This window comes from Ciona robusta, chromosome 11, assembly GCF_009617815.1.
Source record: "Ciona robusta chromosome 11, ASM961781v2".
Classification (NCBI taxonomy): domain Eukaryota; kingdom Metazoa; phylum Chordata; class Ascidiacea; order Phlebobranchia; family Cionidae; genus Ciona; species Ciona robusta.
This window is the reverse complement of record NC_143245.1, coordinates 7,774,095-7,792,112: the sequence shown is the minus strand read 5'-3', so window position 1 is coordinate 7,792,112 and position 18,018 is coordinate 7,774,095. Positions and strand designations below refer to the sequence as shown.

Sequence of the window (18,018 nt, the reverse complement as noted above, 5' to 3'; positions counted from 1 at the left end):
GGTAAAAGGCAAATGTACATGCTTATACGGGTTGTAGATGTGTTTGAGTTCGTGTTGGTCTGTTACGTTAATATTCTGGTAGTAGACAGTAGCTGCTACGGTTTAAATTTTCTTCAGAATATAAAAAAGTGTAGTATTTTTTTAACTAATGTTCTCTTTTTATAATAGAAGCTGACAAATAGAAAGACACCAGTCTCTGATCGCAATAAATTATTTCCAAACATGGCACCGATGGCTGTTGTTCCAGCAGAAGACATTAGGGTTGGTATAGCTTAATGTATTGAATTTTTCATACGTTTACCATATTAAAGAAAACAAACAAGTGGTATATCGTATAATTATGTTAATGTTAAATATACTTTAATTTTATTTCATAACCAATGTCTTTTTTCCGCCATTTATGCCATAACAAATTTGGTTTTCCCGTCAAACAAATTACCACATTTCTTTTTCTTTGTATATATACATAAACGCGTTTCAAGAACTGTCAGTTTAACGTTACTTCTCGTCTTCGTTACCGTGACCGAATAGATGAAATATATATATATATATTAATATTATTACATTTCATTCTTTATAAATATTTTAGGTATCTGGAGACGCCCCGGAGCCAGATGCAGAGGAGAGTCAATCCAACAAACCAATCATCGGGATCATATACCCTCCTCCTGAGGTTCGTAACATCGTAGATAAAACTGCGAGCTTCGTGGGAAGGAATGGGCCAGAGTTTGAGGCGAGAATTCGGCAAAATGAGATCAATAATTCAAAGTTTAACTTCCTTAATGCAAGTGGGTAGATTCATTATACTTGTAACTTTTCATATAGTGGTTCTTTTGTAGGCGCGTAAATTACATAGAAGAGTGAAGAAGATTAGTATGTTCGTCTATTTTAATTTGTTGTGAATAAAGATTGGTTTCTAAACTAATTTTTTTTAATAAACCATAATGAAACATGCTTTATGGCGCAAAAAAAAATTAAGTACAGGTCCAAAAATATCGGGTAAATCCTCACACAAAAATAGGGATGCACATTACAGAATTTCGAATCCGTGAGATCCGAATCCTTTTGTATTCGAATCTAATTACGGGATTCGGTATTCTGTTTAATGAGGTCATTACACGTCATCTCATATACTATATTACCAATTTTTGAAACTTATTAATTTTGAAAAAAAATATTTTTGTGTTTGTGGGACTTTCGGGAGTAAACGTTTCGCAACGTCTTTTTATAGCGTGCTATACGTTTCATGACGCAAAAACTACCCAATAGTACAATTTTTGATCATTCTACAGCTCATGACCCAACAAGGCTGCTATGAAAGGGTCAATAAACTGACTTTTGTGGGTAACATTTTTTTTTCCTATAAATATAAAAAGGTTCGAAATTCTAGATTCGGAATTCTAGATTCGAATTAAAGTATTCTAGGATATCCTAGAATACCTAATTATTCTGTAATGTGCATCCCTACACAAAAATCATCTTTTCTTGAAAGAGTAAAATACATTGTTATTATTAACAGCTGATCCGTACCATGCTTATTATCGACACAAAGTCAAGGAATTCATTGAAGGGAAAGGAAAAGAACCAGTTGCTCCTAAACCAGTAGTTCCAACTGTAAAGGTAAAAAACATGTGTGATGTGAAAAGAACAAAAATACTAAGTTTCTGACAGATTTTTAATCTAAATTTTTAGGTTTAAAATACAGATAGAAACTCACTTTTAGTTGTAATATTTAAAGAATATATCTCCTACTTTTACAGCCATCTGTGGCAGTTGTTCAGGAACAATTTGTCCCCAAAGATCCCCCAACCTCGTTCGAGTTCACATTCGACCCGCCTTCTATATCTGCTTATGATTTGGACGTTGTGAGTTTTATGTTGATACATATTCAAGTAGTTAACAAGGGTTTGATGTTCGATCTTAAAAGTTGAAACCATTAATTTGAAAAGCGTATGTGTTTTGCTCCTTAGCTCATCATTTTGTTAGAATTTTTAAACTGCCATTGGTCTCTTTGAGAAATAATCTTTTATCCATGTTTAACAAAACCTTGGGTTACATTGCAAAAATGCAGTTAGTTCCCTAGTCATCAAATAAATATAGGGAGCCTTATGATTGATAATTTGATACGGTGTACAATATGTCTCTCCAAAAATCCGTATCATAGTGTTATGCTCAATTTACAAGCTTTGTATTCTTAACAGGTGAGGTTAACAGCTCAGTTTGTTGCGCGTAACGGTCGTTCGTTTCTGACGCAACTAATGCAACGAGAAGCGAAGAATTATCAGTTTGATTTTCTGCGACCTCAGCATTCTATGTTTCAATACTTCACCAAGCTAGTGGAGCAATATACAAAGGTAACATGGTGTTGCGTGTATAACTGAACTTCTGAATGGATTTTTAATATATGGCTGACAATATAGACAACCCATAACCGCCATAAGGGACCCTGAGTTGGGATAGTAGCTCTTAAGTGTCTTGTCCAAGGACTTGAATGAAGATTTTTTAACTGGGCTAGCACAACCTGTGCCTATAATTTAGAGTTGTGTTATAATCCCAATTCTTACATGACAGGTGTTCATCCCACCAAAGAACGTGCTTTCCAAACTCAAGAATGAAACTCCTAAAAGTATCTTGGAAGATGTAAGTGATTTTTGTTTGATTTATAAAGTGCATAGTGGATCAAAGTAATGGTGATTTCATTGGGAACAAATCCCAAAGGGTATTTAAAATGCCGCAGACTTTTTTTTGCTGAAAATCTTGTGTTTATATTGTAAAAAAATAATGTTGCATTGTTTTAGTAAGTGTTTTATTTTATGTGTCTATAAAGTATGTTTGGCGCACATGGTTGTCCTTAGTAATACAGCATTGTGTATTACACAACAGGTTAAGTACAGAGTAGCTTGGACGAAACACGAGGATCGAGCGAAACAAAGAGAGAAGCAAGCTGTTGAAAAGGAGAGAGCGATGTACGCACAGATTGATTGGCACGACTTTGTTGTCGTGGAAACGGTGGATTTCCATCCAGAGGAGAGAGGTAATTGTAACATTATCCAAAAAACAACTTTTAAAAAAATTGAAAAAAGTGGTTTTCTTTTATTTAAAAAATACAAACAAAAAATCTTTGGTCGAAAAAGAATACAAACAAAAATTGATATGATAAAAAAAAAAGGTTTCTTTAATAACGAATTAATTAACTATCTATGTGTTTCATCCAGGTAACTTTCCACGTCCAGTATCGGTTGAAGAGCTTGGTACACGGTTGTTACAACAGGAACGCATAGAAAAGTACGGGGAGCAGGAACCAGAAGAAACTGGTAAGTTAGCTTTGGGGTGTATTAGTTTTAAGGGGCTACAACAAGAAATTGTTGTCTTTTTTTATATTCCAATGCCTATGAGTTTTGTATTTTGTATGGGTGAGGTCCTAGAGGACCTAGGATTTAGGCCAGATTTGGCTCATTACCCTAATGCATATGACTTTGCTCATATTTGTCTTTTGGGAATTGAGTACTAGGCACATTGGCACATTGAGTACTAAGGTTACTTATTAAGTCTCCATGGTTTACCATTAGGAGGAAAAGAGGATAAAGAGGAGAGTGGGAGTGAGGAGGAGACACAGGAGGAGCAACCACAACTGGTGGATATGGATATGGAAGAAGTAAGTCGTCAGCAGTGAGTAGCCAACTACCACATTTATTGGGATTTTTCATATATATTTTAAACCGACTTAGTTGGATGTGTAATCTGTGACCACTGAAATAAAGCAATTGGTGTAAAATGTGCAACCTTTAGCACGTAATGTCCCGTGATACCTTACTTGTTTTTAACAATCAACAACGCCTTTTTAGCATTATAGGGCTACTGTATATATAATTCCGTAAATAAGCTTTGTTTACCACCAAACGGGACGAGAAAATAACAAAAGCATGTCCCACCTTACCCCTACCAACAACATGTTGATTTATTCAGAGTTCTGAGGAAGAAACCGAACCCGAGCCGGCCCCCATACCACGGCGACCCCCTGTTCAACCCGCACCCCCTATTAAAGCCCCCATGTCTCGCGATGATGTTATTATCAGGTCCAACTACAACCCGAAGAATAAGGAAACATTGGATTCAAGAAAGGTGTGTCAGTGTGTGGATATATATCAATATATGCGTAAGTTACTGTAGCTGTTAGCATCAAAAAGAGCGAAATGGCTCTCATGACTTTGCGCTCTTATGTATTTTAAGTTTGTCATTAGAGAAAAGAAAATGTTCTGTAATTTGAAGAGTTCTAAAGTTTCCAGCTTGATTATAAATAAGTTGCATAGGAGTCCTAGCAACATAACATAAACCACACATATTCCCAACCATACAGGTGTTATACATTCACAATCCACATACGTAATAATATGTTGTATAGAAATGGGGCAGCAACTTCATGGTGTCACCCATCACTGGTGAAAGGGTTCCCGCTGATAAGTTCCAGGAGCATATGAGGTACGGACTTCTAGATCCTAACTGGAAGGAATTGAAGAAGAAGCAGATTGCTGAGAAGCAGCAAGAAGAAGAAGTATTTGCTCCAGGTAGGTTGGTATAACATAAAACATCATTTTTTTATCTCTTAAACAACAAAAGCGAAGATCATGTTGTTTAAATCACTGAGTTTTCGGGATCAACAGCAAAATGACAGTCGTTAAAACAAGCTATGGATAAAAAGGGTGGAAAAGGATGGAAAACTTAATAGTGCGGCTGTTGCACCCATATATGGGTGAGGTCCTACAGGGGAACATGGGGTTAATGCCAGGATTTCAATCCGGTTCACAGAACTAGTTGACACAGAAATGTAGAAATAAATATATTCCAATACACAGTTGGGCAAACTGCAGAATATGATCCCATGTTATTAATGACCGAAATATTTTATTAATGACGGAAACGTTGAATTTCCACAGGAGGAGACATTGAGGCTTCGTTAAGAGGACTCGCTGAAAGGAGAACGGATATCTTTGGTGTGGAAGAGACCGGGATTGGACAGAAAGTTGGGGAGGAAGAAATTGCTGCTGATGATAAGGTTGGTATATGTTTTCTATGGTGTATATATGGTATTTGATGTGCGAATATATATCACTGAAATGCAACTATCATTATTTTTCAGTGTCTATCAACCGCTATTATCTGTATTCTGTAGTAACTAAAGCAAGTATAAATGCAAGTTGTGATGTTGTTGATGTATGTTTTATATGGTGTATATTATAACTTGTGGTGTAAACGTGGGAAGTTACAATGAAAGTATATCCCACTGAAAATATACCAAATATTATATGCCAGTGTCTATACAACTGTTTGTAGTATGGCAAGTGTAAAATGTAAAATAAGCGGTAAAATGGCACAGAAGGTAAATATAAACAATATATTAGTTTGCTGTTAATAGAAAAGTGTTTTAGAGAGAACGTACAATCATTTGAATTGTCTTCTTCAGGTGACATGGGATGGTCATTCCGGTTCGATGGAGAAGACGCAACGACAAGCTCAATCAGGAGTAACAAGTGAAGAGGTCCAACACCATGTAAAGATGACGCATGGATTGCTGGAAGATTCAACCTTGGAGAAGATTGGGCCAAAGGTAATGTATTTTAACAGAATGGTTTTAAGCAGGGGGTTTGTGGAGAATGGGACATGAAATATATTAATCCCTTTATTGGCATGAATGTCACCTTTCATCATGGTCCTGATACTCATGCATTTGAAAAGCTTTCTTGGACATAAAATATTTGTAGCGGCCAGGAACAAGTTGGAAAGATCCAGGCATTGGGAGGTTCATTAGTAGAGTAATCAACTATGTGGTTTAGTGTTTTAAAAGGGATAATTTCATACATGATACCAATGATAAAACTCTTGATTGTAATGAGTCTTTCTATACAACACAAGTCTTGGTTCTAACTTTTCTTGTATTCGTATATCACGTCTAGTTATAATGGAGCATAGAGACCGTCAATCATATTTATATGCAAAAGTAACATGGAGATTGTATATCCCTCTATAACCATTGTATCAAACAACAGGGCGGCGATGGTAAATCTTCTGTTTCAACTGAACCAACACCAACACCAGTTCAAACACCCAATGTACAAATACAGGTCAACCGACAACCACAGGTGAGTACAATATAACAGATCAACTTGGTTTACCAACTTTTATACCAAGACCCATTGTAACACCATGTATGGGTCTACGAGAATAATGCTTGCAAGTTGCATGGAAATACTCTATAGCCTAAAATCAGTTTAGACATACAAAAGTAAAATAAAAGCAAATAGTCAAATAACTTTATAAAACCATAGGTGTAAGACTGTAGCGTTAGAGGTGCATAAGTGCCATGTCATCCAAGCTTTTGAAACAGGGTTAATACCAGATGTTATGACTACCTGTATTTTAGCATATGACCCCAATTTTCGCCTTTAATTTGAAAAACATGACAATTTTGTACGATTTATGTACCATACTACAATACTGAACTAGTGTAGTAGTGTTAATTAAACAAACGCCTCAAACACAAAGAATGACTATAGCTGTATTTTAAAAATAGTGACCCCAGACATAAATTAAAAAATGAAATAATTTTGCACAAATTTTGTACAAAAATAAACTAGTGTTAGTAACTAAACAAGTTGTAACAACCTTATACACAGCAGGTTCTCACACAAGTAGTCATGCGGCCGACTGTCATCCCCGTGCAACGACCTAACCCACCAGTGCTGGTGGTCCAACAACCTATGCGTGTCGTACGTCAACCTCAACCACAACTAAGTAAGCATAGACATCATATAATATAAGCATAGACATTATATAATATAAGCATAGACATCATATAATATAAACATAGACATCATATAATATAAACATAGACATTTTAAAATAATTTTCCCCAAAATAAATGTCTCTTTGGTCATTTTTTCATTTTATTGAATTATTAAATCATTACGATTGTTTGAGCTGCAAAAAGTAACAAGGTAATAAAAACACAGTTAAATAACGCCGAGCTTACTGCTATCTAACTTAATTTATATATTCGTGTTATAGTTGCCGTACAACGCCCGCAAATGATGATGTCACACACCATGGGGCAACCACAGTTGATACAACAGATTCAACCAATGCAACAAATGCAGGTAAGATGTTTAAACTAGATATACATTGCATGCTTACTGTGAAGGTACAACATGGGTGTCTTCTTATACACCAGACACCCACGTGTATTCATACACCTCATGCTCACTGTCGAGTTATAACATGAGTGTCTTCTTATACACCAGACACACATGGTGTATTCATACACCTCATGCTCACTGTCTAGTTTAACATGGGTGTCTTCTTATACACCAGACACACATGGTGTATTCATACACCTCATGCTCACTGTCGAGTTATAACATGAGTGTCTTCTCATACACCAGACACCCACGTGTATTCATACACCTCATGCTCACTGTCGAGTTATAACATGGGTGTCTTCTTATACACCAGACACACATGGTGTATTCATACACCTCATGTTCACTGTCGAGTTATAACATGGATGTCTTCTTATACACCAGACACACATAGTGTATTCATACACCTCATGCTCACTGTCTAGTTATAACGTGGGTATCTTATTATACACCAAAACATAGTTTTACGACAATTAAAAAACACTGCCGTGCTGGAGTGGTTAACGTGCCTGTGAGCCTGTTTATAACCCAGTGAATACGGGTTCGCGACTTGATGCAACTACCATTCTAGTCTTATGTGTCTTTGAGCAAGATACTTAACCGCGATCCCTGATATTGCCTCTTCATATGACAAACGAAACCTTGGTCTTTACGAACACAAACAACGCCATAAGACCCCTTCCATACTTATAAGTAACCAACTCATTAACTTCGCAGCAAATTCACCCACTTCAGTCGCAGATGATGGACGGTCCACCTCAAGCGAAGAAAGCTCGCACAGAAGCCGATCTCATGCCAGCACAAACATTCTTACAGATGAGCAAGTAAGACTTACAAGAGTGATAGCATATACATTATGTAGCTGTTGACAGGGTAGTATCCAGAAACTTCCAAAAGAAGGGTTTAGTTTTATTTTTTTTAATTTTTGAACAAGATGTGTAAAAACAGAAGTATGACATTATGTCATGCCTAATTTTTTCCCAAAAAGGAAGGGAATTCAGACCCCCATGATTGAATCTGCTCGTGGCTACCAGGAATATGTTTTTCTTATATAGAAGACAATAATGGGACATCAAATGTTGGTTCGCAATATAATGAATTGTCTGAATAGCTTTAAATATGTTATTTAACTTAATTTTCTTCCAGCGGTCCTGTAACATTCCATGTGAATTGTCCAAACGCACCAGATAAGAACGAATGGAACTTGGTCGGACAAACTCTTACTTTTACACTCCCACTTACTGATGAGGTGAATTAAACTTAACTATTTTACCACCAAGCTATACACTGTAGCTATGCTATACAATATATATTTAACTTTAACTTATCCATTTAGCCACAAAGACCACAGCAGTGGGCACGCAGTATATATGTATAAAATGTGAAAGCTTCCCAACTTTCTAGCCTGTGACCCCTTTACGTTTAAACAGTATTATATATTCTATACTTTGTGTATAATTAACTCTTAGCCACCCCCTGTAAAAGCCCTGGTTTAAAAATGACAAACTTTTCATTTCTTTCTAAAGTCCCTTTAATGCACAGTAGACATGCTGTACAGTCGTACACATTATTATACATACATTTTTTTCCAGGTTTCGGTTATCAAAGCAAAGATTCACGAATCAACGGGAATGCCCGCTGGCAAACAAAAGTTGCAACTGGATGTGAGTATTCTATGCATTCAAACTTTATTCATATGTACATAACACAGATCATTAGGTAGTAATAACACAAGAAACTTGTGGACGAGCACGAGGTGTATGTAACGAGACATCTGTGTTATAACGACTGTCGTTGCCCTGCCACGCGAGAATAAATAGGTTAACAGTAACACTAATGGGGCCCATTGGGGGTAATGGACCAGTTCTGTAAATCCCAGAACTCATGGCGTGCCTCACTGTAGAATCGAATGTGTATATATACAATGTTGGGGTAATGGACCAGTTCTGGCCTAAATCCTAGGTACATTAGGTGTCACACTGCAGGACCTCACCCACAACACCAATCTTTACCCCAGTTATTGTTTAATATACTCAAACATTACGCCAATCTTTAAACCATAACCGAATATATCATTTACACAGGGTCTGTTCATAAAAGATTCGAATTCTCTGGCGTTTTACAACATGACATCGGGTTCTACTGTTGGACTGCAAGTAAAGGAGAGAGGCGGAAGGAAAAAATAAAGGAGAGAGGCAGAAGAAAAAAATAAAAGGAAGGGGAGAGGGGGAAGGAAAAAATAAAACTTTGTGAAATGTAGAAACTGCCAGCATGTAAAATTTGAATGTAAATAAAAGAAACGTTTGAAACAGAAGTGCCACCTTTTCCTCAATTTCAATTCTACTAAAAATTGAGTAATATGAGGTTTCTGATGCTTACTATATACTAGGAGCTTACTATACTAGACTGCCACCCTTTCTATTAGAGACAAGTGTTCTACCCTTTACTTTCAGAACTGCAGTCTCAATTACTACCATGCTTTGGACTTGGACTCCTTACCTTCTGGTGTTCATATTACTTCTACTTAACTGATATCACCTTATTTAAACCCAATATCTCTGAGCCAGTTTAACAACACCTACTTTTTTATTTAACAAACACTACAGAAATACAAAAGCAAAATAACAAAAATGAACGAAAAGTATAAAAAATAGATTTTGTAACTTGTGTAACAGCAGTGGTTTAACACATAGTATCGTTATATGAATAGCAACTTAAACATGGCAAGCAGTTCTAGGCTGTAGGTGCTAATATATGAAATAAGAACCAACGATGTGGCAGGTATTACTGCTAGTATGAAACACATTATTTTCACCATAGAGTTATATGCATATTGTGGCAATACATAAGTTAAGGTAACTGGCATAAAGTAATAGGGCGTGTGCATTATCCTGATACAGTAAGCTAACATCTAGAGCTATTACAGTCATATATATATATATATACACGGTGTTCGAAAAGTCACTGTGCACTGTTCTAAGAATTTCATAACAGCATTTATTTAGGCTATGCGAAGGGAGCAGCTAATTGAGGTGTTTAGAAACAAAATAAAAAGAGTCCAAGCCTGTATTAATGCTAACGGGGGTCACTTTCAACATCATTTATAATTGTCATTCATATTTATCTCCTGGATTCTATACTGAAACATGTCTGTTGATAAACAAGTGCACAGAGACTTTCAGAATGCTGTGAAATGCTAAAACCAAAGTTGGATGCTCACGTTAGATGCAATATAGATTAACTTGTTTGTTTATTTCATCTTCTGACATTCGTCCGAACATGTCAGGATTTTGTTGCATCACTTCTAGTATGTTGCTCAACTGTTCTTCTTGTACTCTGCAATGTTTGGTAAAAAAGAAATTTTGAATAATATTAACCATAAAGTGTATTTTATGATAAAAGTTAATATCCCGATACTTTTTTTATTAGGAAAAGATATTGAATATTTTATATACTGTCACAAACAACATGTTATTAATCTTTGAATCAATAAAAACAACGAAGAATAAGAATTTAGCAGCAAATGACAGACGTTGAAACACACCGTAGGTAAAAACTACTAGAAACAACATTTGTTACAATGGAATCAAATTATCAACATTTATTGTAATGGAAACAACATTTTTTCTAATAGAATCAACATTTTTTCCAATAGAAACAACATTTGTTGCAATAAAAACAACATTTGTTGCAATAGAAAAAACATTTCTTCCAATAGAAACAACATTTGTTCCAATAGAAACAACATTTGTTCCAATAGAAACAACATTTGTTCCAATAGACACAACATTTGTTCCAATAGAAACAACATTTATTCCAATAGAAACAACATAAATACCTTCTTTCTTCATTCACTTCATCTGAGCTTAGAGCTGAAGCAGCTTCGTGTAAATTGTTGAAAGGAGAAGGGTGGGTGGAAATGCTCTCTCTCTTATCTGGGGGGGGGGATTAAAAACTATTGTGTTAAGTTTTTAACATTGTGTGAACTTTTCTACTAACATTAGAAATGAATTTTGTTCACCAAGTTTTTAACATTGTTGGCATATTATCTATTAAGTATTAACCTTTTGTGTTCACACTAAATTAGATGAGCAGATATTTGTATCAAAATCTGGCGCTGTGGCGTAAGGGTAATCAAAGCAGCCTTAAGTTTACCGGTTACAGATATTACCCCGCCATGCAGAGTTAAACAAGTTACATTATTTTAAATAAAATCTATGAATTACAAAAAAATAAAAATAAATAAAACAAGTCATAACTTATTAAGAAGATTGTGATAAAGTAACCTTTTTATATTTGGCTTTAACAAACTAAAACGATGGATATCTATGAACATATAATAACAATATAATACATCATAATAAACCTAAAGTAAACGCTGTACAACATAACTATACTGCAGTGTCAACTAAACTAACTGGTGACTGTGAGCACAACACAAGCGTTAATTACTCGGCGCAAGCAGCATAAATAAAGAGCCAGAAATGTAACGAGACGAGACAGCAAGTAAACTACTACCACACAGATAAGCAAAATATTAGATATTTCTATAAACTAAACTTGCTACCAACTTAAATCAACTAACCTCTCGTCATCTGTGTTCTTGCCTCAACCTCTGCTCTTTCTACCAATTTATCCACATATAACTTAACCATCTCCTCCACTTTTTGTCCGGCATCTGCTAAACATGTAAGCTTGATGTATGAATCATCATACACTGTGAGAGGTTATTACTACTTTGACTTTTTATTAAATTATTACTTTTCGTTTAACCAATTGTAGTCAATGTGGCATAAATACTGATACACAAAAATGTAAATAAACATTTTACATTAAAAATGCATTTAATTTATATAATATGCTAGTAAGTTACTCTCTAAAAAACTCACTCATTCTGCTAAACATAATGATTAACCTTGCTCACTTTACTCATTACTAACTTTGCATACTTTTGCTCTTCCCTTTGCTTTCTACATCCTTGCCTTTTTCTTTTCTTTGTAAACCCAGCACATCTCCTGCAGCTGAAGATTCCCCATCTTCTTCCTCTTCTACATTCTCCACCACTTCTACAACCTCGATATCCTCTGTTTCATCTACTTCACATAAACCCTCGATCCCAACCTCAGTGAGAGCATCCAACACAGCGTTATTCACAACTTCTTGCACTGTTACAATTTGTACTAAACAATATAGACAAGCAGCCATAGGTGGTTTTTAAACTTTTGGTTGCCTTTTACGTTCACCTACCACAAAGTCCACAAAATACATCTAAAGGTGGCTGTACACAGTATCCAGATTTTGTCTGTTTTGTCGGTTTCTTCCAGATTTTGCTGCCGCATGCGAAACTCGGTAATGGGTTTGCATACGACTTCGCAAGCGAATTGCTTACGAGCGAAAATGCATACAACTTCGCAAGCGAAGTACTGTGTACAGTCACCTTAAGTCTCACCACAATCATCTAAGTCTAGCTAAAAAATGAATATACTCGGGCCAATACGATTTGTACTAAACCATGCGGCTAATAAGAGTCAAGTTTTTTTTAATTTTTGCAAAAATCTGTGCTGTGACATTGTTAAAATCTATAATAGTTTAACCTAAAGTTGTCAAACATAAGAAACCTCATTGATTAATGCGGTGAATGCAAAATACTTTGGCTCTGCTTGTTTGTATAGACACCTATTATAAAGTAGACCTCGTAAACCCCTGAGTAAGCCCTGACCAGATTTATATGTTTTAACAACTTTACTAAATAAATTTAGTTGACTAAACAGTTCTGCAGCATTTTTACTACAAACCTTCTTTTTCCAAAATGTTTGAAACTTTTTCCACATTTTTCTCTGGTGCAAGGTTACTCTCTGTAAAAAAATTCTTTTGTAAATTACAACATAATAACAGAATAAAAAAATAACTTTTCCCTAATTTTTCAATAACTTAAGGTTTGAATCCTTATTGTACGGATATTTAACTAAAATACTATTTTATGCGACTGGGATACAAAAGATTGGCTGCAACAAACACCCCTGTTTTTATTCAACTTAAACTCCTATACTAGTTAGTGAATAAAACTTCAAACCTTTAGAAGTGTTTTCTTCTTCCGAAGTTGGAGCCATTATAATGCTGGAGTTCATCATCTCCGCTTCTATATCGGCCATCGCCTGAAATGTTTAATTTTATAAATAATAATTTCAGAATCAAGTACTCGGAATACTGTACTAAGACATATTAAGATATATATATTCCCGCTACTTTTAAACCTAAATATTTTGGAAAAATAAGAGGAAAGAGTCAAATCAAAGCAGAAGTTTTACATTTTGGTTTAACAGTTACAACGGCATGCAAGTGCCTAACAGGAGGGTGAAAAAAGATAAACAATTTAAGACAAAAAAAAACAGTTTACATTTCGGTTGACCATGACTACTGGATTGATGAACCTAATGTTTAATATTTTAATGTAATAATGACATTTGTTACCTCAGCGCTGATGTCACAATCATCATTATCTTCCTCAATGCTGATGTCATCAACATCAAGATCCGATATATCAACCTGGGGAGGAAACGTTTCAATGAACTCGAATTCAAAATCTGTATTTCTTGTTTTTGTTTTACATAACTTAGTTTGATAAACCCCATACCCATTATATATATTTTAGACCTGTTTTTCTTTAACAACATCTGACCTTTTTATGCCTCTGTTAATTTAAAAGTTGGATTACAACAATAAGTCTTGTTTTAGTTGTGACAATAACGGTTGAAACAGCATACAATTTTACGTATATAAATTCTGTAAATGTGGGTCTAACCCTAAAAAGGTGCTTATAACTATGAGTTAGTTGGACGAATGTTGTTACGAAAAACAGTTAGAGTCAAATACTACAAAACACTAACATACAAAAACAAAGAATGTTTGTAATAAACTTAAACTTACTTCTTCCTCCTCGTCAATATCTGGATGATCAACATTATTCCCCGCTTCTCTAGGGGAAATATTATTCTGTTGTTGGTTCTGAAAACATAGTAGGGGGTAAAACCGGACAAGAATATTTACAGCCCAAAATGATATAATCGTAGGAAATGGTATATAACTGCTGAAAGTATATATACCATTTTACTACACAGTACTTTTCAACAATTTTTTAATCAATCTTTCAGAAGAATTTATAAGTAATATTTAACTTCTATTCTATGTGGTTAAGTCCTACAGTGAGGCAAACAATGGGATCTGGGAAGTTGGTCTATTACGCCAACTCCCAGGGTTCTGCTCCATGGACCTCACCAGATGTTGAAGCTTACTGATTCCTAAATCCATTCTTAACTTACAAATAAACTGAGAATCAAAGTATTGAAAGTAAAACTAAAAACAATATTTACCCTGTTTCGACCAAAAGTTATTTTATCTTGTTCTTCACTAAACTTTTGGAAAAATAAAGCGCATTGTGATAACTCTTTCATGTGGCCAGCAGAGTAGCCACATAAGCGTGCAAGTGAAGCAACTTCTTTTTCAACTCCCTTCGAAGAATCTTCTTCTTTTTCATCTGCTTCTCTCTCTTCTTTTTTCTCTTCTTCGTTTTCGTTATCTTCTCTTTCTTCCCTTTTCTTTTCCCCTTTTTTACTTGCTTCTTTTTCTTCCTTTTTCTCATTCTCACAAATCTCATTTTTTTCTTTTACTTCTTTTTCAGGAGCATTTTCTTTACTATTGGTGGCATTTGGTTTGGAGAATTTATAATGAGTTGCAAGTATGATGAAAATGGTTAACACAACCACATTCAATCCACCAAATATGAGCAAATATCCTCCAATGCTTTCCCAAGAAACAAACATGTTTTTAACAACCTATGCTTCCTCTATCAAAATAAAAATATTAAAACTCAAAAATTACGGAAAATATAGTGAAATGTTGTGTAAGTATGTTGGCGGTATATATAAATACAATGTCTGTTTCATCTACAATGTAACATACAGTGGGGCTTTAAAACTTTTAAACATTGAATTTAACATTTATATGGCCATTTATCATTCTATGCATTTGTAATTAAGCTTTAATGAGAGGTTGCTCAAATAAAGAGCTATTTAATATATCTGATATTGTAATAAAAGTAAAATGGTGATTGGCGTAATAATGATACAAACATGCATTCTTCACTATATTAATGCAAGAATTATAAGAGCATTTATTATTTCAATCTCAACTGATTTATATTAATTTATTTATCCACATTTTCATTTGCCAACACTTTAATAGAGTTGTCAGTTTGAACAATCACGAGTTTTCCATTGAATTCTTGTTCAATATCTTCCACATCCATCAACAAACTATCAGTTTGTGCGTCCACCTTACCAAGCCTATTCAGTTGCTTGATATCCTGACTGTCATGGCTTGCTGACGACAATCTCTTTATCACAGGTTGTAGCAAACTCATTGAGTTGTTAGGTTTAGGTTCTATATGGTACAAAGGGTTTAACACAACCTCCCGTTCTGCTGATACAAGCACGATAGACGGAGATGGCTTCATTGAGTTTTGCGGAAACCAACTGGTTCTAAAATTGGTCCCAGAATCTCGATACTGAACTTGTGAGTTGGAGATTTCACTGACATGGCTGTCCAGTTCCACAGACGGTGCATACTCGACGTGCGGCAGGGGGTATTTACGACGATAATGTTGCCGACGTAAAGTTGAAATTATAAAATATAACCCTCCAAGTATAACAATCACCCCCAACACAGTACTGAGTGATATGATGGCTTTAATAGTATCACTAAGTCCCCTATGTGTGCTTACTACAGTTGTAGTGCTAGCAGTTGTTACTGTATTATTTACAGTACATGAAACATCCCATCTATTGTACTGTTCACCCAAACATTTCTGCCGATATCCTGTATAAGGACTCACACATTTCCTTTTTCGTTCTTTATAACTTTTCGTATGATTTGAAATACTATCTTTTTTGCACTGTGACCATCTGCCCCATTGGCTCCACTGGTAACAGTTGTTCTCGTCTTGTTTAGAATCGCATTGCATTGTTCCATCACAAACCTGTTGAGCAGGTATTGTTGATGTATTGGAACATTGAAAACCACTTTGAGTAAATTGAACACAATTCAATTCATCTAAACCATTCAAACAGTCTTTCTTTGCATCACATACTTGTTTTGCTTCAATACAGCTTTCAATTTTATAACTGACTTCACTTACAATAACTTCACTAATACAACGGAAGCCAGCACAAAACCCATATGAATACAAACAGAAAGTCTCATCGAGGCCGTTAAAACAATCTTTTTTTCCATCACAAAGTTGATCCAACTCAACACACTGAAAGTGACTGCATCGGAATTTGTCTCGTTCTTGTCCACTGCAGCTCGTACACAAAGCTTCATCTCTTCCATCTAAACAATCCTTTATTCCATCACACAACGAGGTTTCTCGGATTGCCCTCGTGGAATCACATGTGGCTTCTAAACTTGTACGGCAATTTTCACTTCGCTGTAAAGTCCCACCACAGCAAGACATCGCGGGAAGCCAGGAGCGATTGTAAACAGCTGTCACGTTACCACACGACACACAGGATTCATTTGTTGTGTTAAATTTAACAAAACTGTCATAAGAAGCTCCTCGTAAACTTGTTACTTCGCACCAAGCTGTGTCAAATGCTTGTAACTTTGAAATTGACGCATCAATACAAAATATTAACACAAGCGCAATTAAAATCTCAATATTTAACTTCATATTTTTGATATTATAACTTCTGAGCTCCCAGTACAACCAACACCAGTACAATGCATACACATCCTTGAATAATTCACATTAACCCCCACGCAGTGACACCACACATATATATGAATGAGTAAGCTGCATCACACTGCAGTATTGTGATGTAAGCAGGATGTATGAATCATCACGCATCGTTACGAGTTATTACTACTTTGAATAAAACTTACGGCCTTTGAATAAATTGTCACTTTTCCTTAATACGATTGTTAATTTGTAACCATTGTGACATAAATACTGGTTCACAAAAAATGTAAATAATAATTTTACGTTAAAATGGCCTTTACTTCACCAGCACCAATCAATAACTCGTGTAAATCGTTAGTAATTTACTTTCTAAAAATTTACACATTCTGACTTGTTAAAAAGATGATTAATTTACCTATGGCAAAATTATTTTTTTTTTTCTTTAATAAATTAATGAAAATTTAAAATACTTAAACCGCTTCCAGCGGTCATACACCTTGTTAAATGTTTATATACAAAAAAATAAAACAAACTTACATTTTAAAATTCCTTGCACAAACTGTTCGGTGGTCAAGATAAGTAAAGTTAATTTTCGGTAGAAGTTTAAAACTAAACCTTTTAACCGCCCTTGTTTGCACATGTAACATGTGTTTCTAAAATTAAAGTTTGTTTACAAAACTTCAATTTCCGTTACCGCTAGACGGTGTTCGGGAGCATTTTGTCAATTTAGGGGGCATTTTAGCGGAAAATTGTCTGAACAATTTTTGAAAACTACTGCTATAAAAATGTTCCCAACATACATGTATCTATTTTTCCCTACAACTAACATATATTGTCATCTTAGTTCATAAAAAAACTCCTTTTGTCCTGCCGTATACGCTCTAAGTTTAAACACCAAAATGACAATCTTCAATACGGGTTTTCATTTATACTAACAACACGCAAGTGTTTTGAACAACAAAAACATCTGTATTTGAAACACATCTGCATTAGAAATGTCTAAATACCTATTTATCTTTAATGTGTCATTACCATTTTGCGTGCGCCATTTATCCTAAATACCGATTACACATCGAACAGCTTACAGAT

At 35.1% G+C, this 18,018-nt stretch overlaps 3 protein-coding genes across 11 annotated transcripts; 1 reads left to right on the top strand and 2 right to left on the bottom strand.

The window, feature by feature from the left end:
- Window positions 1–94: 94 nt before the first annotated feature.
- LOC149729030 (splicing factor 3A subunit 1-like) lies at window positions 95–9,507 on the top strand. Of its 2 annotated transcripts, none has more exons than XM_089887522.1 (20): window positions 95–261; window positions 590–788; window positions 1,520–1,620; window positions 1,761–1,865; window positions 2,202–2,354; window positions 2,572–2,640; window positions 2,884–3,034; window positions 3,216–3,314; window positions 3,570–3,655; window positions 3,967–4,122; window positions 4,403–4,565; window positions 4,935–5,053; window positions 5,462–5,605; window positions 6,045–6,137; window positions 6,675–6,789; window positions 7,063–7,151; window positions 7,911–8,017; window positions 8,340–8,442; window positions 8,786–8,857; window positions 9,278–9,507. In XM_089887522.1, exons 1-20 carry the CDS (start codon window positions 223–225, stop codon window positions 9,377–9,379), a joined length of 2,265 nt encoding a protein of 754 aa, XP_089743648.1. In that variant the 5' UTR covers window positions 95–222; the 3' UTR covers window positions 9,380–9,507. The 2 variants fall into 2 exon arrangements, with proteins under 2 accessions (XP_089743648.1, XP_089743647.1); XM_089887521.1 differs by having other exon boundaries at window positions 6,672–6,789.
- A 253-nt stretch (window positions 9,508–9,760) lies between these two features.
- Window positions 9,761–17,827, bottom strand: LOC149729028 (uncharacterized). Of its 8 annotated transcripts, none has more exons than XM_089887552.1 (10): window positions 17,467–17,827; window positions 14,564–15,036; window positions 14,121–14,198; window positions 13,665–13,739; window positions 13,267–13,348; window positions 12,989–13,048; window positions 12,134–12,358; window positions 11,779–11,874; window positions 11,032–11,128; window positions 9,761–10,529 (listed from the first exon to the last, which is right to left on the bottom strand). In XM_089887552.1, exons 2-10 carry the CDS (start codon window positions 15,011–15,013, stop codon window positions 10,415–10,417), a joined length of 1,278 nt encoding a protein of 425 aa, XP_089743678.1. In that variant the 5' UTR covers window positions 15,014–15,036; window positions 17,467–17,827; the 3' UTR covers window positions 9,761–10,414. The 8 variants fall into 8 exon arrangements, with proteins under 8 accessions (XP_089743678.1, XP_089743679.1, XP_089743681.1 ...); XM_089887553.1 differs by having other exon boundaries at window positions 11,779–11,871; XM_089887555.1 differs by having other exon boundaries at window positions 12,143–12,358.
- LOC149729029 (uncharacterized) lies at window positions 15,038–17,460 on the bottom strand. Its single transcript, XM_089887539.1, has one exon. It carries the CDS (start codon window positions 16,918–16,920, stop codon window positions 15,397–15,399), a length of 1,524 nt encoding a protein of 507 aa, XP_089743665.1. The 5' UTR covers window positions 16,921–17,460; the 3' UTR covers window positions 15,038–15,396.
- Window positions 17,828–18,018: the final 191 nt, after the last annotated feature.